General features: G+C 41.0%; 1 protein-coding gene across 6 annotated transcripts in view; it reads right to left on the reverse strand.

Moving 5' to 3' along the window:
• The window catches only part of NBEA (neurobeachin), an 881324-nt gene that overhangs the window by 510185 nt on the left and 343150 nt on the right, over positions 1–27989 (reverse strand). For all 6 annotated transcript variants that reach the window (XM_089690860.1, XM_089690861.1, XM_089690859.1 and 3 more), the window contains exons 19-21: positions 8529–8610; positions 6634–6757; positions 4759–4951 (exon numbers count right to left, since the gene is read on the reverse strand). In XM_089690860.1, the coding sequence (XP_089546986.1) occupies positions 4759–4951; positions 6634–6757; positions 8529–8610 (399 nt within the window). The remainder of the gene's footprint in view (positions 1–4758; positions 4952–6633; positions 6758–8528; positions 8611–27989) is intronic.

Below are 27989 nucleotides of genomic sequence, written 5' to 3' on the forward strand. Positions count from 1 at the left end.
AAAAAGACATGCTGTATACTGCAAATTCATATCACTGAGGGTAATTTACTAAACATGTAGCTATGGGTGAAGATTTACATACTGATTTCATCTTCAAAGAACAATCTAATGCGAGGATGTATACATTCTTTCACAGCACATCTTTCCATCTATCAGTCATGTCTTTCCCAGTACTCATCGTTTATGCAAAGGAGAAACAGACTTCAAAGCCATCATTGTGCATGCTTTTATAATTGTAACATTTTCATTATTTTAGCTTGTAGATTATCCATTGCAGTCTATAAAAGAAACTGAATTTGATATTGCCTTCGGATACATTTGAATGCGTAAACAGTAAACTAAATTAAAGTAGACCCAGGAAGAAAACATTTTCATAATATAAGATAAACTATCACCTAAGCAATGTCAAGCAACTGAAATGCGTAAAACTGGGCTATCTCAAGGCTCCCAGTTCATTTTGGCAAGAAGTAAATCAAATAATGGTCTGGTGGTTGCATCACATCAGCTATCTCTCCCCCACCCATCACAGGGAAGATGCTGAAGTATACTGCTTTGTCTCACTGTGAATCTATTAAGAACTAAAGTAGTTATAAAGCCAAGACTTTTTTTTTAAGCACCTTAACGCATTCTCTGCATAAAGAGAAAAAGAATGTTGCAATACTTGTATCGCCCTGTCACTGCCTTAAATAGTTGCTATATCTTACTCCACGCTGTGCCCATCTGTAGCAGTCCTGGTTTGTGTTCCTTCCCTCACACACAGGCAGCAACCATTGGCTCCTGCTGCTGTCAATTGAATCCTGTGAGGAGGGAGCGAGGGGCAGGGCAGAACCATGCTGTGTGTGTCTTTGGACGCACACAGCCCAGCTCGGCAGCAAGCTGCATGTCTGGCTTCAAAGCAAGTGGTTTGCTATGGGGGCAGACAGAGAAGCGGAGGAGCGAACATTGCCAGTGGGGGAACCCAGAAGAGGAAGTTGGAGGCCGTTCACAGGTAAGTATAACATGTTTATTAATTTTAATAGAAAAAAAAAAATTTAACCTTTACAACAGCTTTAACAGGCAGGGAAGATAAAGGAAATCAGTAAGTCTTCTCCCTGTTTATTCAACCAAGGTTAAAAAATACAGTTATTCTAGGGCTGTCAATTCAAATCAACCATGGCACTAACTGCACAGAGTTTGCATGTTCTCCCTGTCAGGGGCGGACTGACAACTCATGGGGCCCCCGGGCAATAGGGGATCATGGGGCCCCTGTGTCCTTGCCCAAACTAAAAAAAGCCTATGAAAAAGGTACCAGGGGCATCTCATGGGGCCCCCTACTGACCCCGGGCCCTCGGGCAGTGCCCCGAGTTTCCAAATGGTCAGTCCGCCCCTGCTTCCTGTGCAGGTTTCCTCTGGCTACTCTGGTTTCCTCCCACACTCCAAAGACATGCCGGTAGGTTAATTGGCCCTAGTATGTGTATGTATGAATGTGAGTTAGGGACCTTAGATTGTACACTCCTTCAGGGTTAGGGACTGATGTGAATTTACAACATATGTGTCTGTGTTTGTATATGTATATATATATATATATATATATATATATATATATATAGTGCTGCGTAAACTGACGATCTAGATGGAGTGGGCAATTGTAGGAATTTTTTTTTATTTATTTTTTTACAGTGTTTTTGAATAAACCCATCAGCAAGAATTGCTGACACACAACACAGACATGTGGAGGAAAATTCTACACAACTTAACCAGCCTGTTAGACTTTTACTTCTGATGAACATCATTTAAACATTGAACTTGAAATGGTCTATAGGACTTCAAATGCAGCCTTATTCTCGGCTGCTAAAACATTGTTGTCATTATTAGAATTCTGTTTAAACCGATGAGCAATAACATTATGACCCCCCCCACCCAACATTAAGTAGTCCCCTTTTGCTGCCCAAACAGCCCTGATCTGAATGATAGGACCCAAGTTTTACCAGTGGAACATTGCCCAAAGCATCACAATGCCTTCTTCCCATACTACTTCGTGGTGCTATCTATTCCCCAGGTAAGCAATGCACACACCCAGCCATTCACATTGTGTAAAAGAAAACATGATTTTTACAGTTGTGGCCAAAATTATTCAACCCCCAATGCTGTAAAGGGGTTTAGGGACTATAGTGTACATTTGGAATTGTATTCAGAATCAAATCCTACAAGGACGTTGTAACTACCCAAATGCAACTAAAATGACATCAATTGTTTATGTAATACAGTAGTAAATGGTTCTTATGTGGTTTCTTCATTGCCACAATTATTCAACCCCTTAAAGACTACCACTCTGAAGAACAGAGGTTCATACAGGTGCTTTCCATCAGGTATTGAAAACACCTGTGGATGTCACCGAGCAGCAATCAAGCATAATAAGCACCAATTAGGCAGCTTTAAAATGACTGTGATACTCAGCTCCTTCTAGACATTTACTGGTGTGGTTACAAACATGGTGAAGGCAAGAGAATGGTCCAGGAAGACAAGAGAAGAGGTGATTTCTCTTCACAGGAAGGGCAATGGCTATAAGAAGATTGCAAAGATGTTAAACATACCAAGAGACACCTTAGGAAGCATCATTCGCAAATTCAAGGCAAAGGGCACTGTTGAAACGCTACCTGGTCGTGGCAGAAAGAAGATGCTGACTTCGACTGCTGTGCGCTACCTGAAGCGTAGAGTGGAGAGAAGTCCCCGTGTGACTGCTGAGGAACTGAGAAAAGATTTGTCAGATGTGGGTACAGAAGTTTCAGCCCAGACAATAAGACGCACACTGCGTAATGAAGGCCTCCGTGCCAGAACTCCCAGGCGTACCCCCTTGCTGTCTCCAAAGAATAAGAAGAGTCGACTGCAGTATGCCAAAAGCCATGTGGACAAACCACAAAAGTTGTGGGATAGTGTTCTGTGGACTGATGAAACAAAATTAGAACTGTTTGGGCCCATGGATCAACGCTATGTTTGGAGGAGGAAGAACAAGGCCTATGATGAAAAGAACACCTTGCCTACTGTGAAGCATGGTGGAGGGTCAATCATGCTTTGGGGCTGTTTTGCTTCTGCAGGTACAGGGAAGCTTCAGCGTGTGCAAGGTACCATGAATTCTCTTCAGTACCAGGAGATATTGGATGGAAACGTGATGCAGTCCGTCACACACCTGAGGCTTGGGAGACGTTGGACCTTTCAACAGGACAATGATCCCAAGCATACCTCCAAGTCCACTAGAGCATGGTTGCAGAGGAAAGGCTGGAACATTTTGGAGTGGCCATCGCAGTCACCAGACTTAAATCCGATTGAGAACCTCTGGTGGGACTTAAAGAAAGCAGTTGCAGTGCGCAAGCCTAAGAATGTGACTGAACTGGAGGCCTTTGCCCATGAAGAATGGGCGAAGATACCCGTAGATCGCTGCAAGACACTTGTGTCAAGCTATGCTTCACGTTTAAAAGCTGTTATAACTGTAAAAGGATGCTGTACTAAGTACTAAGATTGAATGTCACTTGGGGGTTGAATAAAACTGATAATGCTGTGAGCACAGAAAAGACATTTGTGGTTATTTCATTATAACTGTTATGTTATATTTGTCTGACCTACAAGTGCCTCTTTAATGTAAATGTAAGCAAGATGACTGAATGATCAAAAGCAATGTCAAACTGGCCAAAACACTCAATTTCAGTGGGGGTTGAATAATTTTGGCCACAACTGTAAGACCAAGTTGCCTGCTTCCATTGCTCTGTGGTCCAGTTCATTTGCTAATGTAGCCATTGTAGGCGCTTTTGGCAGTGGACAAGGGGTCGGCATTGACAGCCTGGTCTGCAGCTATGAAGCCCCATACACAATAAAATGTGATGAACTGTGTGCTCTGACACTTTTCTATCAGAACCAGCATTAACCTTTTCAACAATCTGAGCTACACCTCCTCTAATGGATCATCCTTTGCTCTCCACGAGCTTTCGCTACCCATGATCCTGTCACCAGTTCTACTTTCTTGGACCATTTTTCGTAGGTCCTGACCACTGTAGACCAGGAACATCCCACAAGAGGTGTGGTTTTGGATTTGCTCTGACTAAGTCATTACAATCTGGCCCTTTTCAAAGTAACGTAAATGCTTACGCTTGACCTTTGTTTCTGCTTTGAAAACATCAACTTCAGGACAACAAGTTCATTCGCTGCCTAAAATATTCCACCCACTTTCAGGTGCCATTGTAGCGAGATATTCAATATTATTCAGTTTGCTTATCAGTGGTCATATTGTTATGGCTGATCACTGTAAGCTCCAGTTCACACTTCCACACTGGTAAAACTGCAAAAACAATGTTACCCATGTTCTTGCACAATACTACTGTCCTACCAGGAAGCCTCTATTTTACTAACCTCAAATTTATCACACAATTAAGGTCTGCCTACCCTACTAACCTATAAAAGGAAGTTGTAACATCTTTAAAACACATTTTCCCATTTGATAAAAAAAGAACATGAAAAGGAGGAACAATATTAATGGTAATATTCATATATTCATAATCTACCTATACATTACTTACACATACCAGAAGGCCATAGTTGGCCTCATCTTACTGACCTAGGGGTTGAGTTATACAATTTGTAAAATATATGCAAAAATGACCTTCAATTTTATTGAATAAAAGGAAATGACATTCACGACACAGCAATACTGAACATCATGGTCCACAAGGTGGCACCAAATCAATATGCTAAAATGATAAGACTATACTATAAAAATGTTGAAACTACCTTAGAGTGAGCTATAGAAAGTGTGTCCACCCAAACTCTCCAGCCTCCCCATTCATATTTGATTGCGTGATACAGAAGTATTCGGAAAATGTTGTAGACCATCTCTGTGATCTTCTGCTCTTCAGAGTTCTTTGGATTGATGTAGCCAAGAGAGAACATCCAATCCTGCCACACAGAGCACTGCAGGAGGCACCTAGAAGTACATCAGACGTGGAAAGGTTAAAGTAGCTTTACATATAAAAGAGAAGGAAGGAATACCTGTACAATGTTCATAGCTGAGGAATGCGCAGAATGTCATTTAAACACTGTATGTGAGGATAATTACTGACTGTACAATATAACTCATCAGCTAAGTCAGGTATAAGCATCTGCCCACTATCCTAGACTATTCTATCCTAGACTACAGAAGAGAATGAATAAACATCGCCTTCACTTTTTTCTCCATTTTGATAAGCTAGCTTTGTCGTATCTTTAAGACATTCAAACTAAGTTGTCAACATGGCAGCAAAAAAAAAAGCCTACTTCCTATACTTACCAACAAAGTGTGTTTTTTTAATTCATTTATTTAGCACCAACAAATGCGGTAGCACTTTACAAGTATAAGACTACCTACATCCATCACACAATCTAATATCTGTCCCACAGTCATTCATAAAAGTACACACTTAGTGGTCAATTTGGGTATGGGGTAGTACGGTGATGAGACCAAAGCCAGCAGGGTAAACCAATACAATATTATTTTTCTTATCTGCAAAAAAGAAAAGCATCTGGAATGTGAGCAATGTTTCTGATAACCTGAAAGGGGTAATACTCAGCTCAGCATTACTACATTCCCTTAAAAAGCAAGGTCCGTTATAAATCCACTAAAGGCGCACATAGTATAACAGAATAGACACAGGAAATGTGCTGGACAAAGGAAGGTGGGTTTTATGTTGTTTAGTATGTAATGTGAACACACAATTTGTAAGTAATAGAGAGGAGCAGAGTATCTTGTGCAACATAATTTCATGAAATAAGGGGTGGTTAGAACATCTTAATCACTGAAGGTTACAACCCTAGATTACTAATAAAAAATAGACTTGTCCATTCCACATATTAAAATACCAGCATGGGAGACCAAGAATAGAAAACATTCCCAACCTATATTGAGCCTGTACATTCTCCAGGATTGTGTGGATTTCCCATGGTTCCTTTTACAACCCAAACACATTCTGGCTGAGTAAAGTAGAGTAATCAGCTTCCAACAACAATGGCCCTAGAATATGTATCTGTGTAAAAATAGCCACCACCAGATTTCACAGGGATCATGAGTGAACTGCATTCTTCAAGTCCAACCACAAATTCTATATTGCATTGAGATCTGGGCTGTTATTTTTTAATTTCAGTGCATTATTCTTGTTGTTTATAAGCCACTCTTCTATAGTTTCGGCTTAATGCTTGGGATAGTCTTGCTGGAAGACAAATTTTCTGATTTCCTATTGACAGCATCAGGTTTTCCTCCAGGATTTCCCTATATTTTGCAATGTTCATTCTACGTTTACATACCTTTCAAGGTCTGTGGCAGAGAAATAGCCACAAAGTATCATGCTACCACCCGCAAGTTTCATTGTGAGGATGGCGCATGTATGATGATGTGTAGGATTTGAGATGTCTAGAAAGCAGAATTTTGGTTTTATTAGACCATAGAACCTTCTATCAACTGCCTTCAGAGACTCCCAGGCAGCTAGCATTTTCAAAGAGAGAGAGGCAAGACGTATTCCATGTATTTCTCTCAACACAGCTTTCCTTCAAACCAAATGCCACATGTTATTGCATTATGTAGATTTTGCCACCTCATAGGCAAAAAAGATGTATTTAGATGTTTAGCACACTCACCTTCGATTCTCCCGACTGTTGCTGAAGAGTTTAATCATGTCAGACAGGAAAAGGCGTCTCACCTCCATAAGGTCAGAACTTGGAGAGGAGTTTTTCAGCAGCGTGGCCACCACCTTCAGAATCACTGATAAAAAATATCACGGCACAGATTGTAAAATGTAGAAGTATATAGTATTAAAGTATAAAATGTATTTCTAAAAAGGACATGGACCAATACTATAATAACAAGATTTTGGAGGAAAGAACGAGCGCCTACATCAACAGGCTATAGCCTTAGTTAAACTTCACTATGAATATGAAAAAATCTCTTGCCGTTAAGATCCGACACTCTCCAAATTTAGCCATAACTGGAAAGCATGGGAAAATTGGAAAAATATGGGATTCGTAACGGTTATCTTGTTTTTAAAGTTCAATTTCCAGGGCTGTCAACAAACTCTGCTTCATTATGAGTTGGGTAAACCTCAGACGTGGGCCACTGACTCACAGGCTAGTTAAGAAAGTATAGATATGACAGCACTAAAGTTGGAATTTTCAAAAACAAGTCAACAGTGGAATCCATCATTTTTCTATCAGGTCAGACTCCATTTAAATTGTACACACCCACATTGTTGCATTTAAATGTAGTGTTTATTGGGAACCAAAAACTATCTTGCAGCTATGTAGTGGCAGAACATTTAGTCATATCTGTTAGGAAAACCTCTGCCTATGGTTATGATATGTCTGGATGGATTCGTTGTAGGGTAACATTCACACTTTCATTTATGCAGGATAGTACAGTCTCATGGATCTACAGCTGGTTGTAGTTAGGAGAGCTGTGGATCTCATACAGAGAAGCAGTAGTATTTATCTGCCCACACTCTTCCCTTCCATTCACAAAATACCTTGTCCACAAACCCACAAAATCCACAATGAATATAATTATGATTTATACATTACACCAAAGTTATCTGGATGTGGCATAAAGATCAGCAGAGGTAATTTGTTCCCCCAAAAGCTCTCTGTCTAGTGGTCCAATTTAAAGTATTCATAAAAGCCTTTTTTTCTTTTTTAATAACAAACAAGATATACAGTACTTCTCTTCTGGGGTCCCCTACCAGCACTCCTGCCTACTCCTTTTCTTGGCGTGCCACCAATTAAAGCCACTTGCCTGCGGGCTCTATCACAAGCCCCATTGCCTGCATCTATAGTCAAAGACAGCAAGGCTCAGCCCCTGCCGCCAGAATCTAACAGCAGCAGGATTCAATGGCTCCAACTGCTCTTAGCAAAGCCGATGAGAACAGAAAGAAGAGGAGAGAGCTGCTGCAGACGGGCACAGCTCTGGATCAAGATCAGGCTCAGGTAAGTTTGAGGGGAGGAGGAGGGTGAGATACACATCCTGAAATATTTTTTTGTCTTAATGCAGGGAATGCATTAAAGCAAAAATTGTTTAGGATTTACAATCACTTTAATGCAGCTCTAGTTTTTAAAATGTACGAACTCAATCTATTCACTCTTTAGGTTAGGTTCATGACTCAAGTGCGGAATGTGCTCAAAATTGCACATATTCCCAACCCACAGAGACGCATGCAGCAAATTCACACGTGTGTGGTGCCCTTAATTCTTAATGACTCCCCCACACATCGGCAGCCGTGGCAACATTTTGCACGCTACACAATATGGTGCAGTAGCACCATGAGATTCAGTGTAGCACAATTTATTTAAAAAAAAAAAAAAAGGTTGGGGAATTATTTTTCCGTGTTTCTCGCAAACGCACTCACACAAGTCTGAACGGGGCTTAAAATGGAACAAACAGATCTGCAGTAATTGTACACTTTCCTCAAACCATGCTTTCTCCTAAAAAACTGCAAAAAAGAACCTAGGATCCTGAAATAAAAATGTTTTGTATCCTTTCTTACTTGGATTCTGTATCTTCACAGTTGAATCAGGCTCTGGATGAGGCTTATGGACAACTTGAGTGCAAACCTGCTCCGTCAAGATCTAAAAAGACAAAAGCAGATAACCAACATCAAGCATACTATTTTTTGTGCTAATTTTTATAACTTGTACTGATACTTTCATATTAAATCTAATATAATGAATATAATTGCTGGAATGAATCATCACAGTAGAACCTTTATTACAATTATAGTGAGAGCATGCACTGTCTGCAGTTAAATTCTGGAGTATCTCAACAAAATCTGACACTGGAGGATAACATGAAACATTGTTTCCTACAATTAAATTAAAAATCTTGGCTGTCGTCATTATTTTAATGTTCTGTTTTATTAACACTGCAATCAAACCCATCTTTAAAAGCCAAGTGAGAACACTACACCCCATTGATACAGAACATCTGACCTGAGTAGGAGTCAGGTTTTCTGAAAGCCATCCTTACCTAATAGTAGTACTAGTTTCATTATTCTTCCTTGGAAAATTGCCAATTAGTTTTTCAGCTTCTTTTTCAACAACAGAGATATACAGTCATGGCCAAAAATATTGGCACCCCTGCATTTCTGTCAGATAACGCACCACTTCTCCCAGAAAATTGTTGCAATTACAAATGTATAGGCATTCTCATGTTTATTTCTTTTGTTTATATTGGTAGGACACAAAAAAGTGGAGAAACCAAAGCCAAATACGACACACTCCACGGAAAACCCCAAAAACGGAATGAACAAAATTATGCATTACAGTGATAGGCAACAGTCAAAATGACAAGGATTAGTTATATTGGGTAACAAATGTAAAAACTCTCCCATAGTGAGTTTAGGTGTTTCCAGTGAAGTGTGCTGTAAAAGGTGACAAAATGCGAAGACATTTTATACAATTATGCACCTAACTGTGGTAATAGTCTTAGGACTTTTTCTGTTCCAAGAATATGCCCCGGTGCACAAAGCTATGTCCATAAAGGCATGGTTTGATGAGTTTGGTGAGAAGGAATTTAAGTGTCCCGTACAAGGCCCTTAACTCAACCATACTGAAAAGGAATGTAGTTTATAAGCCAAGTATTCTCATCCATAATCAGTATTTGACCTCAAATGCCCTTGAGTACAGTTAAATCAGATTATGGTCACTGATAGAGACAATACAATTGTTATTTTAAACAGCTGAGGCCAGAAGAGAGTACACAAAAAACTTAAAAGAAGTAGGGCTAAAAGAAGTAGGGCTTTTTCTTTTCGCCCCCATTTATACTTACCTAGGTGGATGCAGCATCGGTCCGATGCTACATCTGTCCCCCACCGGCTGTGTGAGAACTCAGCGATCACATGACCACTGATCACAGCCACTCTGAGCAGAGAGCAATGACTGTCAGTCACCGCTTTCTGCTCTACCAGCGCTGGGCTGTGCAGGGGGAGGGAGAAGCTGGCTCAGGCTCTCAGCGGCTCACTGAGAGGATGAGTCAGGTGTCACTCCAGACTCTGGGGTGGATCCCGACTTTGAAGTTGAGATCTGTCCCCAGCCTGGACCAGCTGAGTGACGTCAGCCGACAGTGGGTTTCATACCTCTATCAGCTGAAAACAGGTCACAGGAATGCAGAATGAACTGCACTCCTGTGATACACAGAAGTACAGCCAAAAGAACTTTAAGCTCATGATTGCTCCTTAGACAATACAAACTGAGCCGAAATTATTCCAACACAACAGAAAACAATGAATCCCAAGCAAATTTAAAAAATCCATACTTATAAAGTCCATTACACAGATGTGGCATTACCTAAACAATGAATAAGTGATGTACACCTACAACCAGCATCTCAAAAACACCAAGCTCATGCCAGGTTTGCTTTGTTTGATTTCTCCAGCCACGGAGAGTAAATTTTCTCAAATTTAGAGGGACATCCTCTCCTGTTGTAAGTAGGTCTATACCTGGGAAGAGTGGAATTTGTACATGTTTTCCATCTATCAAGAGGTGGTGGGGTAGGGGATCTCCAAAGAAAAACAAAAGACTTTCTAGCATAATAAAGCAATAGCCCAAGTAACGTGCTAGTTACTTTTCTGGGAGCCAGGGGTTCCATAAGGCCTAGCAAACAAACACTGAGCTCCTGGGGTACCTGAATATTGGTTATTAAATCTGGGACCAATATGAGCTTTTTCTGAACATGTACAGAATATATGAATGAAATCAGTGTTCAAGCAGGAGTACCTCCAACATGCAGGGGAGTGATCGGCTGAAAATTTTACTACCTGTATCGGCGTGAAGTAGTAACGATGAACAATTTTAAATTGCACAAGCCTATATCTGGCTGAGATCAGTTGTTGACATGGGTGATCCAAAATATTGCCCAAATCATCACTGTCCAGACTTGGGAGGTCCAGTGTCCATTTCTCTCTGCACCTATGTAACTCCTTTAACATAGGCTGTTGGAGGTTCCTATATAAAATCAAGTGAAACTTGGGCAAAGACTTATTAAACAGTAGGGACTGCATGCTTGGAGTCGATAACCTGATAAAGGTTGAATTAAACTAAGAAGCACAAGTACGAGGAGACAGTTCTTACATTTCAATACTGGACAGTATGGAAATGTACCATCAATAAACAAATCACCCAAAACAGCCCTCAATGCCCAAATGACCGGATCCAGAATCTGAACAAGATGGTGGAGATTCGGATTGTTCCTCAAAAGAGTATATGGTGACCAGTGATAAGAGGTGACTCTAAGGAGAGTTATATCCTATGCTTTAATAGTAGTTCTCATGGTACAGAAGACAGGTTATGCGGCACAGCAAAAGTGCTGCACCTTTGTAGCCCCGTCAGAGTGCTTTGGTGACAATAACATTGCATAATATAGACTCTGCGTCAATGGAAGTTCAATGGAAGCTTTGCCTAGGCTTATACTGGAGGTACATTTAATCATATCTCCTGTTTCACTCTAGTTGTCCTATTCTAGGGAGGCAAAATGTTCCCTTGTCTAATATTGGTGTTTGAGTGTAAGATCACTAAAATGAAGAAATAAATTACAAATTAAATAAATAGAACCTTCAGAAAGGCATATAAAGCACTGAGTTCAGAGAGCCATTATAGTCAGATCTGGAGGTATGACGTAAAGCTAGATAACGGGAGAGCCATGTAATGGTAATATTTCTTGGCTAAGATTATTAACGATTTGAAAAGTTTTACTTTTCACAATTTAGTAGGTGATCATTTCTGGTTCAAGATTTCACTGTCCATGTTTAACGGCCCCACCACCATGCATATGGGAAACTTAAGTCATTGAGGACAGAAACAAAAATAACAAGTGGAGAAACTTTTGTGAGCAGTCATTTGCTGCAAGTTTTCATCAGTACTGTGCGGTAACGGTGCAACGAAGCAGAAAGTTTACAGCAGTAGATAATCTGACACTAAATCAAACAGGCATTAAATACCACAGTAATTTTCTAATACACATGCTTCCCAAAGAAAGGAAACCTGTTAAAGTCTTAAAGGTCCTGTGTAGCACAGTGTGTAATCTCTGCTTAGTCAATTTTCTTACAAATAGCAAAGAATAGTTAGAACAGTATTTTGGACAATTGTACTAGAACTGTCAAGTTTAAAGAATATGTCAACCAAACATTTCATATTCCTGATATGTGCCTGCTGATCAATGTACTTGTATGAAAAAGTATCCTGTTCTCTTTGTATTATTATTATACAGGATTTACATAGCACCAACAGTTTATGCAGCGCTTTACAACATAAGGGCATTGCTTCCTTAGGGTGAAATCCCTGGTGTTCCTGCCAGTCCCTCTGCTGTCCTAATAAAAAGGGACCACACTAGGCAGTGCTGGGAGATAGGAGGGAGCTGCATAGCCATTCACTGGAAAGATCAGTGTACTGCTGTTTCTCCTCCCCCAGGCTCTCTGTTCTTATGCAGCAGAGAACAGAGGGTATGTGATCACACACACAAATGTTTTGCATTTCATTTCCATTTTAAACTGAATGGGTTGTTTTACAAGGTAAGGGTTTACATATTATTTAATAGTACTACTCAAATAGGGTACTCCTTGTTCCTAAGACCATATCAGGGGCGGACTGACCATTTGAACACTCGGGCACTGCCCAACGGCCCGGGGTCAGTAGGGGGCCCCAAGATGCCCCTGGTACCTTTCATAGGCTTTTTTGGGTGTGGTTTGAGTGTGGGCAATGACACAGGGGCCCCATGATCCTCTATTGCACAGGGGCCCCATGAGTTGTCAGTCCCCCCCTGGACCATATCCTAGGCGTTAACCTCTTCTAGTAACGACAAAGGTAATTCACTGTACAGCATTTGTGAACAAGAATTTATGGACTCTAGTTTTATCTAACATACATTTGTTGGGCTCAATGTTTGAAGAAAAGAAACCTAAACTTTGTCGATATGACACAAATTCTTCTGCACATGTGCCCACTTCCACTTCAGTAATTCCAACAAAAATTTTTTTTTTCCCCAGCTCCAAAAGTCTGTAAAAGGGGTATTAATCAGACAAGCAACTCAAAGATGCCAATGAACTCGTAGGGTCCATGCACACTATCATTTTTTTTAAGCTCAAAAAGTACTGGGAAAAATGCTGGATAAAAAGCACTGGTAATAGCGTTTTTTAAGAGCGTTATATTAGCGCTTAGGAGTTTTAGCATTTTATTTGCATTTTACAGTACATGCGGAAAAAAAAGAACATAATGTAGAAAAAAAAAGCTGTTAGGAGTGTTTAACGGTTTTTTTTCTGCTGGAAAAATGCTCAAAAAAAAAAAAAACTCTACAAAACTATTTTTTTCCCACTCCTAGCCACTGATGCTCAAGAAACGCTAATAGTTTAAAGCAGTGTGCATGGATACATAGGATAACACTATTTAGCTTCAAGGAGCAGAAAAAAAAGCTGATAACAGCTTCTAGGGGCTTAAAAAAATGCTAGTGTGCACCGAGCCTTAAAGCGGAACTCCACCCAAAAGACGAAGTTGTGCTTTAAGCCTTTGTCCCCCACTCCCCATTAAGGATTGGCACCTTTGGGGAGCAGGTACCTGAATTTGACTGGTACTCGCTCCCACTTCCACTGCGATCATCTAGGCGATTGGAAGCCTATGTTGTCCTCCTACCATCCCTCCCTATAGTCTTCTGGGACACGTGACAGGTCCCTTCACAAAGCGCATCACTTCTCGCGCATGTGCGGTGGGCACCCAGCTGTGAAGTCACAAGCAGTCACAGCCGGGTGCCCACACTGAAGATGCCAGCGCCAATGAGAAAAGACGGCCGGTGAAACCAGTGGTGGTAAAGACACCGCTGGACCAAGGGACAGGTAAGTGGCTGTATTTTGAAAGTCAGCAGCTACAGTTTTTGTATCTGGTGATTTTTTTTTTTTTTTTAAGGTGGAACTCTGCTTTAAGCTAGGTACATACAGAATTTTTTTTCATTGAACCAGTGGGCTTAACTAAAAAAAAACCTCAAAGATTCCTGAAGCCACAAAAGAGATTTCAGATTTTTTTTGTAGAAATGAAAATGTCCATTAGCAGAGCTACAAATCGCAGCTACAAAACAGTCAGAGCCCAAGATCTAACACGGTCATATAGCCTACCCAATGCTGAAAACGTGAAATGTTCAAAGCCCTTCAGTTGCTCTACAGTATATCTTTGGAGTCCGTAGATGCCTAGAGATATAAGAGCACATTTTCCCAACCAGTCAGTTTAAAGCCAGATTAGTGAATGTCTGTAGGCAGTTAATAATACGGTATGACATAACACGATCCAGGATCTGAACCACTAAGGCTGATGTCACACTGGCTACTTTGTAGCAGTGATTAGTAGCAGCTACAAATCTCACTGCTTATTTTCTCAGCTGATTTGTAGCTGGATATAGAATTGCTGCTGTAGCTGGCTGCAATGCTTATCTATGCAGCTACAAATCAATAGTGTGCCATGAATACTAACAGCTGTCTTGAATAACATGCGTAGCTACTAAAGTTACCAAATCTGTGGCTACATCTAATAGCTGAAAAAAGTAAAATCACTTAGGGCTCAATTACAGGGGCTTCACCCATTGTTCAGAGGGTATCTGGTTGGCAGTGAGGAGGCATTTTGTCCCCAACCCACTGCCTATTATAACCCGCTGCAACGGTGGGTGGCTGTGACGTAGCCCTATTCAGTTGAATGAGACACATTTGGCAGCCAATACTGCCCACTGAACAGGACAGGGGGATACTTTTGGCCACACCATGATGCAATCACAACCGCAGCATGTGTGTACCCCATCTGCTGCCTTTGCAGCTTAAGGGCGAGTGATTGGGGGGGTTTCCAAACTGCATGCATATACCACCTCAACCGTAAGCAGTAGTATATTTAGGTTTTGCGCTGCTCTAGGCAACACAAAAATTGGTGCCCCCCTGCAGAAAGAGCCTGACATTGACCAAGAGCACCCCTGCCCTCCAACCAAGCCTTTAACTACCACTGCCCCGCATACACCAGCCACCATCCCCCATGGCGAGAAAGACACTCCCCTTCACAGCTCCGGACATCCCCAGGAACGAGAGGCGGGCTGTGCGCACACCGTCATGAAACCCACAGCATTTCTTGGAACCCACCAGGTCCCCATGCTGTGTGTGTCCCTTCTTCCATCCTTTCTTCCAAGGGGCAGTGCTGCCCCCCCCTGAAAAATGCCACCCTAGGCAAATGCCTTTTTTGCCTTGTGGTAAATGCACCCCTGACCGTAAGCAGATTTCTTGTTCCGCTTGAAAGCCGGTATGAAATGATGTGATGCCAACAGCAGCAGTCAGAAAATGCAACAGCTGTTGACAGGTGGCTGTGTACTTTTAGTCCTCAATGATGAGAGACTGACCTGTGTGCTTGGAAAAAAAACTTCTGAATCTCGGCAACAGCCTGCTGTTAAAGGCTTATTCCACTTTCTTGGGAAAAAAAATTGCATATAAAAAAAATATATATAATGTATACCACTGCGACTGCGACACACATTGTAATTGAACATTGATAAAAATGATCTTCTAAACTAAGATACAAGTACGATTTTGGGCATCCCCTGCAACAAAAATGTCATTTTTGTTGAGATACTCACAAAGGGAAATCATGTCTAAAGGGATGCAGACCCTTCCAATTTCCTCGTTAGTGCCCTGAAGATGCAGCAGCTGATTTATAAAGTCATTCCCTTACAGACAATGATTCCTATTCAGAATAAAAAAAATGTAGGAAACATTTGTTAAAATACTTGCAATGTACATAGATCACCCAAGGGGAATGTTTTCTTCTTTTTTTTTTATCAACAAAAGAGAAGTTCCTCTTTAATGCAGATGGTGTCGCATGTAGTAAGTTAGTAATAAGGATAAGCATTTTGCGGCGTTTTACATTTTGCAGAAACGCACTACAGTCCATCTAACATGATTTCCTATGGGACACATTCACATATCTGCGTTTTCACCCGCTGCATTTTTTGGAAAGGGTCAGGGACTTTTTTTAAACGCAAAATGTTGCGTTTTGGTTCAATAGACTTCAATGAAGACTCTCCAGAAATGCATGCAGTGCATTTATGAAGCGGTTTTGACATGTTTTGTGTTTTAATCTGTCCAGCAACAAGTTGGCAAAAAAAAGCAAAACGTATGTGCAAAAACGCTTAACGCTCTGCAGAAACGGAACAAAAGCAAACTGCATAGGTGTGAACCTAGCCTAATGCAGGCCATAGATGGGGAGAAAAACTGCAGATTTTTCTTTTAAAAAACGAAAAATCGGTTGTTCAAGTGGCCGACGTTACCATCAATGGTAAAAAAAATCGGCCGATTTTCTACCCGTCTAGAGCCGGCAAAAAGTGTCCCTGCAGAGAGCTCTGCTATTTCTTTGACAGTTCTCTGACAGTTCCTTGACATTTATAGAAGTTGCAACAATGTATCTATTTGTTTCCATTTAGGATACAGATGTTTTTATTCGGAAACAAATAGATACAATGTTTCAACCGCTGTAAATGTCAAGGAACTGTCAGAGAACTGTCAGAAATAGCGGAGCTCTCTGCAGAGACACTTTTTGCTGGACTGGAATTCTTCTTATTTTCATCCTACTTCTTCTTCATCCTCATCCTCTTCTTCGTCTTCATCCTCATCCTCTTCTTCGTCTTCATCCTCATCCTCTTCTTCGTCTTCATCCTCATCCTCTTCTTCTTCATCCTCATCCTCTTCTTCATCCTCATCCTCTTCTTCTTCATCCTCATCCTCTTCTTCTTCATCCTCATCCTCTTCATCCTCTTCTTCTTCCTCTTCTTCTTCTTCATCCTCATCCTCTTCTTCTTCTTCATCCTCATCCTCTTCTTCTTCTTCATCCTCTTCTTCTTCTTCATCCTCTTCTTCTTCCTCGTCTTCCTCTTCTTCTTTTTCTTCTTTTTGTCTTCCTCTTGCAGGTCACTGCTCATGCGCAGATTTTTTATCGGTAAAAAATCGGCCGATTTGCCCACTAACTGCCGCGAAAATCGGCCGATCGGCAAAATCGGCCAATTTTTTTCCAACTTTACCGAAAAAAAAAAAACGGCCAAAATACCGAAAAACGGCCGACCAAATCGCCCACTAACGATCTGAAAATCGGCCGATTTTATTTTCGGCCGAAAAATCGGCCGATTTTCGACCCATCTATGGCCTGCATAATGGTAGGTTTGCAAATATATTGTGTACGTGCAAAGAAATATATACTGCTTATAGTGACACTAATCAAAGCACTTGTCTTACTATACGCAATGGAAACAGCAGTAGAGAAATTTCTTCAAAAGAAACCCATTTAGCTAGTTCCATTAAAGAGGATGTATACATTCGATTTTCATTAATGTGACATCTAAGCAATCATCAGATCAGCCAATCCAAAACCCCATCCTATGGACAGCTGGCATTGCAGGGCCAAATTTCGATCCGCATATGGCCATTTTCACTCGACAGACGTGGATGTAACGATGGGCTTCTGGCGAATGGGAATATTGGAAAATATTTATTGAACAGCGGCTGCAGCTGCTGGTCAGTGTGTTCCAACAGAGAATTTCGATCCATGTATGGGAGCTCTGGTTGGCTCCCCGCCATAAGGACAAAATAGTCCAGCGGGGAGGATTCCCTCCAGCCACCCGTGTCAGATCTTTTTTTTTGTTCTACCTGCTGGTTGAATTTAAAAAAATGCTGAATGTATGGGCTACCTTACATACTGTATATTAATGCATGTCTTTGGGGGGTCACAAAGCATTTTTACCTAGTACACTACATTGATTTCTACTTTAAGAGATAAAAACAGATGAATGTTTTACAGCAGACCCTTCTTTGTCTGCCTGCCTGGCTACATGAAGGCCCTTGGAACGTAACAGCAATGGAAGTAATTATTAAGATTAATGTCACCAATTCCTCTCACTGTCATACACTACATAATTGTTAAAGGCATATCTGTTCCGAGTAAAACTAGTTTCTTCGGCACTTCGTGATTTGACTAAATCAATATCAAACATAATCACCATCCCCTCCCTCCTAGATTGTAAGCTTGAAAGAGCAGGGCCCTCGATCCCCTCATGTTTTGCATTGTATTGGTATTGTTCTGTCACATGTTCTGTCCCCCTTTGTAATGTACAGCGCTGAGCGAACTATTGGCGCTTTATAAATACTGAATAATAATAATAATAATAATCATGCAGGCTGTACTACAGCTGCATTCCGGAGTACATTAGTGATCTGTGATCCATCATTAAAATGGAGTTTTCATGTTCGCAGAAAAGGAAGGAATGGAAGGTCTAGGGCAAATTCCAGGAATAGCTGACTATTTCACATGAAAACCAGAGTTGTGTGACTGCCACAAGCATGAAAACCAGAAAAAGAAATCTCCCACATGACATACTGGAACCCAGCCTACAGGTCCATGGAGCAATGGAAGAGACCATAATCCTAGATTGTAAGCTCCAAGGAGCAGGGCCCTCAAATCCCTCTTGTATTGAACTGTATTGTTGCTATATTGTCTCCCTTATATTGTAAAGTGCTGAGCAAACTGTTGGCGCTATATAAATCCTGTATAATATAATGCAAAATACCTTAAATATAATGATGAAAGCAATAACATATATAAAAGTTATGGATTATTCACCTGTAGGTGGCATGTAAACCCAACCCTATGTATTTAAACCCTTACAATTGACTTCACGTATTTGCTACCATTTGGTCTATTAAACTTTTGAAAGTGTTTTGTTATACCTGTTTGAAAAGTTAATTGTGCCAGAAATCCTGTGAGCTGATAACTTTCTGTGCCCTCTGCTTGTGTTGACTGTTGTCAATGATATTGTTCTCTGAGGACTACAGAACCACACCCTTATATATCATGGACAATAGGTGAGGGGTGTGTACCACAGTCCTGTCTTGTTTCTATTTTCTCACACAGTAGACAGGGGAGAGTAAGTAGTGTCATCCTGGGACTGGAAGTGTGTTACTGATAGAATCACAAGGTGAAAGTAAAACATAAAATGCTTGATTCAGCCACAACATCTAAAGATTGTTAAGGAAGATGTATAGCCAAAGCTATTTTGTTATACTTCTAGGGATTACAGGAGTGCAGTTCGTTCTGCTAAAGCTCGCTGTTGGCTGATGTCACAGAGTTGGTCCAGGCTCTGAAAAGATCCACCCAGATGCATGGACTGGCAGCTGGCTCAGCTTCCCAGCGAGGCGTGGAGAGCACGAGCCAGCCGTTCCTGCCCTCTGCACAGCCCGGCGCTCCAGTGAGTGCACAGAAGAGAGTCACTGACTGACAGTCACAGGCTCTCTGCTCACTTAATACTGAGAAATCAGCGGTTTTTGATTGCTCAGTTCTCAGTCACAGAGCCAGCGGGACAGATACAGCATCAAATCAAAAGTGGTTTTCGTTTTGTTTTTTTGGGGTTTTTTTTACAAGCCCATACTTCTCTTTTAAGTTGCAATATATTACATTTTTGTGTTTAGATACTCTTTAGGAAAACCATGTAACCATGTAGGAAACCTTCAGACCCATCACACAGACCTTAGAATGGAAAGAAAGATACTAACATCTGCTAACTTTTATTTGCTTTAAAAGAGAAGTTAGGAATTTAAAAAACAAACAATCATACCCAACTTTCCCCCGCCGCCTCTAAGACTGAGAACTGAGCAATCAAAGACTGCTGATCGCTCAGTTCTCAGTCTTCAGTGAGCAGAGTGTCTGTGACTGTTAGTCACCGACTCTCTGCTCTGCCTCCCCAACCCTCTCTGAAGAGCAGTGCTGTGAAGGGTGCGGCTGCCTCATGTTATTAACGGCTCGCCGAGAGGCCGAGCCAGCTACCAGTCCGGCATATGGGTGGATCCCGCCATTAAAGTCGAGATCCCTGACTGGCTAAGTGGCATCAGATGATAAAGGACTTTAGCCACCGTCGGCTGAAAACGGATCACAGAAGTGTGAACTGTGACCCACAGGAGAAGTAGGCTTTGGCCCTGTTTCTCCTTTAAAGCTTTGGTGGGTTGCCTCAGTCAGGCCTATATTAATGAACTCATACTAGCCAGTACATCTGTTGCACTTACTAAATAATAAAGGGCTAATTCAAATACTTTTCGTATCAGGGCTTTTTCAATAGCTTACCAATTACCTTGTGTGCTTATCAAGGTTTGACACATTTATAAAGCATTCACCAACCACTAGGAAGTCTTTTTGAACCCTGTCATTAGCTATGTAAAATATTTTCTTTTTTTAAAAAACAAAACAAAAAACACAACAGCATGGAATATGAACATCAGGCTTTCCTAAAGTTGTTCAGGTACTAGGGAAGGGTTATGGGTCATCTTTGCTTCTATAACAGGCATTAGGAAGTGTGTACAGGCTGCAATATCTGCCCTACATTGTGAAAAAGTCACATCGCCTTGGTCTCCTAAAACTGAGGACGCTTGCTTCCTGAGGATGCTCTGGTCAGAGCGAAACACATTGTGGCATGGCTAAGGACGACCTACATCACTTCTGGTGATGTCACATTCCGGGTTTGGAATGCACGCTGGTTCTGGGCAGTGGAACAGTGGCGATTCCTACAGTTTACACTACTGGAAATACTGAGTGCCGATTCTTAGCATTCTGCAAGTGAGAGGGCAATTAAAAAAAAGGTTTTTTTTTGTCTGGGGATAATTTATATATTTTTAATTAAACATTTGGTGCGCAATGATGGTTTATTTGCGGATGTTTTCAATCACACATGAGCAGGTGATCCAGGAAAAATCCATTTTTCCCCTATGTCTCCTATCTTGGAATATGAGTGATTTACATAAAAACCAGGCATATCTTCAGATTGGCCAAGAGGAGACAAACATTTTGATAGGTCACTCTCTGTGGTTGGAATACATAGGAAAGCAGAAAAGTAGATCTCGTGAACCATTCAGTGTAGAATTTCATATTTAATATTTAATCAATCCTCAGACGTGTCCCCATAATAATCTACTCGCGGGTGGAGTGTCACTTATGCATATGGAAAGTTATGAGCCAAAGTATGAACTAAGAAGAGATTTTGGCTCTAGTTTAGGCCTACGCCCAGACGATTCTTTCCTAAACGGGGTATTGGTCCTTGACTTCAGAGACACCCCCTGCTGGGGAACTACAAATTGGGTTGTCAGGCCTAGGAAAAGAGAAGCTCAAGAAGTCTCCCATTTTAACATCAGTACCCCCTGGGGAGACCCGTGCCCTTTCGCTCTGAAACTTGATCTGCTAACCCAGGACTTTGGCAAGTACTTTAACCCTTTAACCTCTCTCTTATCTCTTTGCTGTGCTGTTGTTCTCTGTATATTTATATATATATATTGGTTACATCTTTTTTCTGTAAATATTTTTATTGCACCCTTTTTGACCTTTTAGTAATAAATCTTTCCTTCTGAAAGTGTTGAACTGTTTCTATAGCTCTTAATTGCAATTTACGAATTCCTGCCTCTAAAAAGAGCGCTACTGTGTTTGTTTAACCCTCTGTATAACCAGCCTGCGGTGACCGTGTTATACAGACGATTATCCCAACCATTATAGTTTTATAGCCGATATTGCCGAGTTTCCTCTTTCTCTGTACAAAAAGGAGGTGGTGGCAGTGTGAAGGGTTAATTGCGTAATTAACCTGACCCAGTAACAATCGCTCAGGCTGCCGGAACATAGATTGTGGTCCAATTAGCTGGAAAATCGTTGTGCAGGGTGCAGCTGGGTGTGGCATTGTTAGCACATGACATCACGGTTTCAGATTGGCCAGTCCTTCGGTCACTAGTTGGGTGACAAAGTCAGGGGTCTGACGCCGCGTACGTCACATATTGGTGACAGCGATTGTGGGACCGTCACATATTGGTGGCAGCGATCTTGCGTCCGTCACAACAACCATAAGTGCTATCTTTGAAGAGGGGTCAACAAGGCCTACAGCGACAAGAATACCATCTCCACTGTGAAGCATGTGGTGACTCACTGATATTTTGGGGTGTGTGAACCCCAAAGGCACAGGGAATCTTGTGAAAATTAAAAGCAAGATGAACGCAGCATATTATCAGAAAATACTGCCATACTTCTGCACGAAAGCTGCATATGGGACGCTCTTGACCTTTCCAGCACAACAATGACCTAAGCACAAGGCCAAGTTGACCCTCCAGTGGGTACAGCACAAAAAGGAGAAGGTTCCGGGGTGGCCATCACATCTGAAGTTAATATCATCGAGCCACTCTGGGGAGATCTCAGACGTGCGTCCATGCAAGACATCCAAAGATTTTACGTGACTTGGAGGCATTTTGCCAAGACAAATGGGCAGCTATACCACCTGCAAGAATTTGCAGCATCATAGACAACTATTACAAATGACTGCACGCTGTAATTGCTGCTAAAGCGAGCAATACACAGTATTATGAACTATGAGGATGAAGACTATTGAACAGGGGTCATTTCATTTGGTTACTTGTTGCAATGTTTTGTTTTACGATTGTGCCATTCTATTATGACCTACAGTTAAATATAAAACCCATAAGAAATAAAAGAAATGTATTTAGCCCGCTCACTCATGTTTTCTTTCCAAATGGTACATACTTATAAAATTCTCCAAGGGTATGTACACTTTTGAACACAACTGTATACTTAAAACATAAATACTCCCATTTCTAAATTTGTCGTGGCTTGGGTAATATAATTATAGAATGACACCATGGCACCAAGAAAAGTTAAACATCTGCCACAAGCAAATTCAGAACAAAGCAAAGCACAAACTTAGATATAATGATACCCAAAACAAAAGGCGACAGATCACAAACGATGAAGTAAGGGCTTTTCATAGTGACAGAGCTTTGTGAAGAGCACTCGTACAATATCATGCTTGACTGTTGCAGAATGGATCTGTGAACTCTACCGCATTGTATCCTGATGAATAAAAAATGCTGAAACTTCTGTGTAGCAGAATAAAATCTCTGTACGGACATTCCATAAAACATAGTGGGAACGCTGCACTAAAATCTGCTCTTGGTTTTATCTAAAGAATAAACTAAAGACTACAGAAATCAGCAGATAAATCCAATTTGGCATAAGGCTCTGTGGGGACAGCTTAATAGAGCTTATTTTTCAGAGTGTCTACAGAGCGGCTTATGTCATGAGTCCACGCTGCACTGGGAGAACCAAGGGGAGAGTCTCATTTGCAGCGAAGAGCAACTTGAAAGCCATCTATATACTGACCTATATTTGTAAGACATATGCAGTGACTGGAGAGTTCGGGATTTTACAGCTGTACAATAATGGGCCCACCAGAGCATTAGATGGGTTATATATCAGACATTTTCCAGAAATCTCCTCTTTACTGTGTGCATGCTACAAAGATTGTTACTCAAGTCAGACAGAAAAGCTGCAGCATGGTCCCAGTTGAGATAACAAATGACACGTTTGCTGCCCAGTTTGTTCTCAGTGAGTGATGTGCTGAGCTGCTGACAGCTGAGCTTTCCTTCAAAAAGTCTGATAGAACATATTGTGACATAAAACGGTTAGACCAATAGTTCCCATTCACACCTATGTACTATGCATTGCAGCATGCGTTATAATTCACAAGCAGAGATGTAAATGAGCTCTTTAACAGTTTTTCCTTTGAATACCCTCTAGGAGACACTCATTTCCAGGGACCTAGAAAGATCATTTTCTTTTGTATCCAAAAAGAGATCTGGCTGCTTAGGTCCATACCTCCTTTCCTTCCCCACCAGTTGGTATACTCGACCCTAACCCAATATAGTGCATAGATTGACCCAGTCACTTTGGAATAATGGGATTTTCACTTGAAATTGAAATGAAAGAATATGTAAACCCATCATTCCATATTCCTGATATGTACCCGCTGTACCATGTACTTGTATGAAAAAGTATCCCATTCGCTTTGTATTGCTTCCTTTGTGTGAAATTCCTGGTGTTCCTGCCAATCCCTTTGCTTTCCTATTAAAACTGACTACACTAGGTAGGAAAACACACTGTGGCCAGTTCTCTAGCTGTGCTGGGAACTCAGTGTGCTCTACTCCAATGATCAGACTTGTCCTGAGGCCCACCCGCACAGCCTTTCACTGGGAAAATTAGTGTGCCGCAGTTTTTTCTTTCCCAGCTTTAAGGCCTCTTTCAGACGGGGTGGACCAGTCAGCAGATCTGCTTGCTCAGTGGGGGATCTCTCCGCTGATCCCCACTGAACTAGTGGATGATAGGTCTGTGTCTACTGCACTGCTGCAGAGCGGACACAGACATAGTCACCTGTTTTCTATGGGGCGGTTGGATAGATATGGACGGCCTTTCCATTTCCACCTGACTGTCATCCATTCCACCAGACGAATGGGGAACTGATCCCCATCTGTCTGTTTCTAGTGTACAGGATCAGATCAGATTACAATGGACACATGTCTACTGACACCAGTTGCACCATAGAGAGCTATGGATGGTCAGCCGATCAGGTCTGTCAGTCAGTTTTTCAGGTGGACTCGATCGGACCATCAGTGTGAAAGGGGCCTAATACAGTTGAAAACAGAGGGTATGTGGTCACGTATGGAAAAAAAAAAAGAAAAAAAAAAAGGGGGGGGGGGGAATGCTTTACATTCTATACACAAATGTTTTACCTTTCATTTCTATTTTAAACTGAACAGATGGTTTTACAAGACGAGGATTTATATACACTTTAATGAGGGGAATGTACTAAAAATGGGACAGAATCTGGAACAGATGTACATATAGAGTAACCAATCAGCTTTTATTTTCGCCTTGTTCCTTTAATGTAGAACTGAATGCAAAACATAAATATAAACTGAACAGGCAGGCTCATTACCACAATAAAATAAAATTGCCTACCTGTTAGAAATCTTCTGCAGAATGTACAGCTTGTGCCAGTGTGCACAATGCCAGTGGGCCAAGATAAATGACGTCATCACGCACTGGTCAATCAAAATGGCTAAAGACGGACACCCAAAACAGAATGCTGGTGTGGCACATTAGGGGGAACAGACCTTTGAAGCATAGGTGCGTATTCACGCCCTTAGCACCAATTTAAGTTTTACAAATGAATAGATAGAAGCTGACTGGTGGCCATGCAGTGTCAGGCATCAACAGCAGGGCTCTTACTTTACTTTCCATTCATCGTGCATCAGCATCAGAGGTTGGTCATCAGCTCTGAGGAAAGGGATTCGTCCCCGAAACGCGTCAGCCATTTGACCGCACTGACAGTGAGAACACCTTGCCCGCCGTTGTGGCCATTGTCATTTTTCTATGCTTTTTAGATACATGCTTCGTCTGTGAGTATGTTTTTATGATTTAATTCCTACAATAAACCTTGGATAATGCACTAGGTGTGTGAGCCACCTGTTTTCTCTCTATCCAGTGGCTGATTTCCCCGTCTGAGGAGGGCTGCACCCCTGGAACATTTCCTTTTGGTTGTCGCTGTCCTGGTACCCTTGGCTTCCCTTTTGGCTGTGCATATCCTGAGGTGCTGGAGAGTACATACGCTATCCGGTTCAGCTTCCATCTTTTATTACAGAACTATCTCACCATCCTATCACTAGTCTAATAGGCAGAGTGGTTGTATTTCTACCCAAAAACAGCTCTGGGCTCTCTACCTGCCACCAATAATTTAAGTTATACATAATGTTTAGACAGTGCCAACCAATCTTTGGATCTGCTAGAGCACAGATCTCTGATAGTAGCATTGTTGTCTGTTGTTAAAGTGGCATTAAACCGAACATGTAATATATTGCAATTTACCAATCATTGGATGTGGTGGCTGCATTAGTTTTATTTTTAGGCTGTTTTCACCTAGTGACACTTTATGTATTACAGTGCTTCCACTCTAGGTGAAGGAGCACATGGCCATCTTTGGACAACAGCATTGTCAGTTTAGGGGTAAAGGAGTGTTCCATGGCCTAACAGATTTAAATACACTAACAAATTGAAGTCAAACTCCAGCTAACACTTTATAAGCAGTTACAGCAACACTTTTGTACCTTATGGGATAAAGGTTTTACATAAATAAAAGCTGATCATTATAAACACCCTTGTCAGTGGCAAATGGTTTCTCTCAACCCTCTAACTGCTACATCTGCAGGATAGCTTGCTCTGTTTAAAACAACAGACTTACTGGCTAGATCTCAAGGTGAAAATAAAAGAAAGACTAAAATAAATAAATACAGCCATAAAATCTAAGATTTGGCAAGCTGATAAATAATTTTTTGCTTTTGCGGTCATTACCACTTTAAGCCTGTATATCTTTCTTTTTTTCCCAGCGTCAACTAGTTAGGAGTACAATGTGTCTGCTACTGCTCTGCCTGGATAAAGAATATTTCCATGGATATTAACAGTTCTGCAGCTAGAAATGTCAATGGTGAACTAAGCCAAGAAGTGGATGACACTGTCACATGGTGTATTTCAGGATTGATCTTGTAAAGAACAGTTCTGACAAACAATGTCTGTATCTAAAATAACATACATACAGAAACAAAAGCAGAATACAAATAGAAAATTTAAAAAAATCAATCATTTCTATAGAAAACTCAAACTATCCATACACTTGGCAATTTTGAAATATTGCCATCAGTTTTCATCTGAAAAAACCCTGTGTAAAGCAGTCCATCTCCTGCTGTTTCAATCATTTTCCTGTTTCTAACAATTGAAGTTGCACTGAAAATTACTCAACATCATCTTCATGCCAACCAAAGTCATTTTTGAATGATTTCCACCTCAGTGTTAATCACACAGTTCCTTGACAGCAAAAACAATAAATGGGAGAGGCAGATTACTACAGATTCAATAGCTGATAGAATGGTTCTAAAATTGCCCACAAATTCTATATCTGCCATATTCCTGGAATCACCATAGGTTATAGACATGTGGAAGGATTGAAATACGCAGAAGCCATACAAGCACACACCTTGCCAGCACATCATAGCCAGGCAGAACTCGATCAAATCTTCCTATATAAACCAATAGGAATTTCCCTTGCTGCTGTTCATGTCACAGTAATAAAATAGTGGTAGTAAGCAAAAGCAGAGCATGGCATTTACTGATTTAATAGTAGAAATGAAGGCAAAACTTTATTTTTTTATAATTTTGGATAGAGTAAGGGAGAGTTATAACTCTTGTTTTTTTGCCATCTGTGTCCCATTGGAGAGATTTCCCTTTACTTCCTGTCCCTTACAGGAAGTAAGGGAATCTAGTGTCCCCATTAAAAGATTTCCCCTTTATTCTTTTTCTGGTGACGACCCAAAATTTAGGATTTTCTTTCACTTTCAGTAAGAACAGTAAACTGGACAAATAGAGAGGGTAAATCTCCCTAAAGGGAACACAGACAACAATAAAAATAAAAATAGGTAATCCAATCCCTCTCTATTCAAAACTAAAAAACGTTTTTGCTTTAGTTATACTTAACCAAGAGCAGGCACAGACATTAATTCTTAGTGCCTTGGTTAGATGACAACCCAATTGCAACTTCAACATTAATAATTTAAACATAGAAATATAGAAAAGTGACTGATTTGAAACTTTGTGAGCTTTAAAGGATAAATTAACCCTATGTTACACCCATATTTAGGGTATGTAATATGTTACCAAAGAGCACCTGCCTGTGCCCCTCTGAATAAATGACGGGATCAGAGTTCTGTGAATGAATGAAATACAATTACCATCTGCCACTGTGGCAGACAGCTTGTACTGTAGATCTCAATGAACTTTGAGGGTTCCGACGAGCCCTCTCATAGTTCATTGATCCTGCTCTTCTGTAGGGCTGGCCATACATTAAACTATATTTGTGCACAATTTTCCTTTAGATTTACCAAAACCATATAATATGAGGTAAAACCAAAAAGACTTTCAAATTTGTATGCAATGAGGCAGAACCTTGCACTACATAGCTAAAGGTAAATATAAAGGAAATTGAAGAAAATTGTATAATGTATGGCCAGCTTAACTAGTTCCCAACCACGCTATAG

The sequence above is a fragment of the Staurois parvus genome, unplaced genomic scaffold (assembly GCF_062004578.1).
Source record: "Staurois parvus isolate SC_StPar_1 unplaced genomic scaffold, SC_StPar_1.0 ptg000544l, whole genome shotgun sequence".
NCBI lineage: Eukaryota > Metazoa > Chordata > Amphibia > Anura > Ranidae > Staurois > Staurois parvus.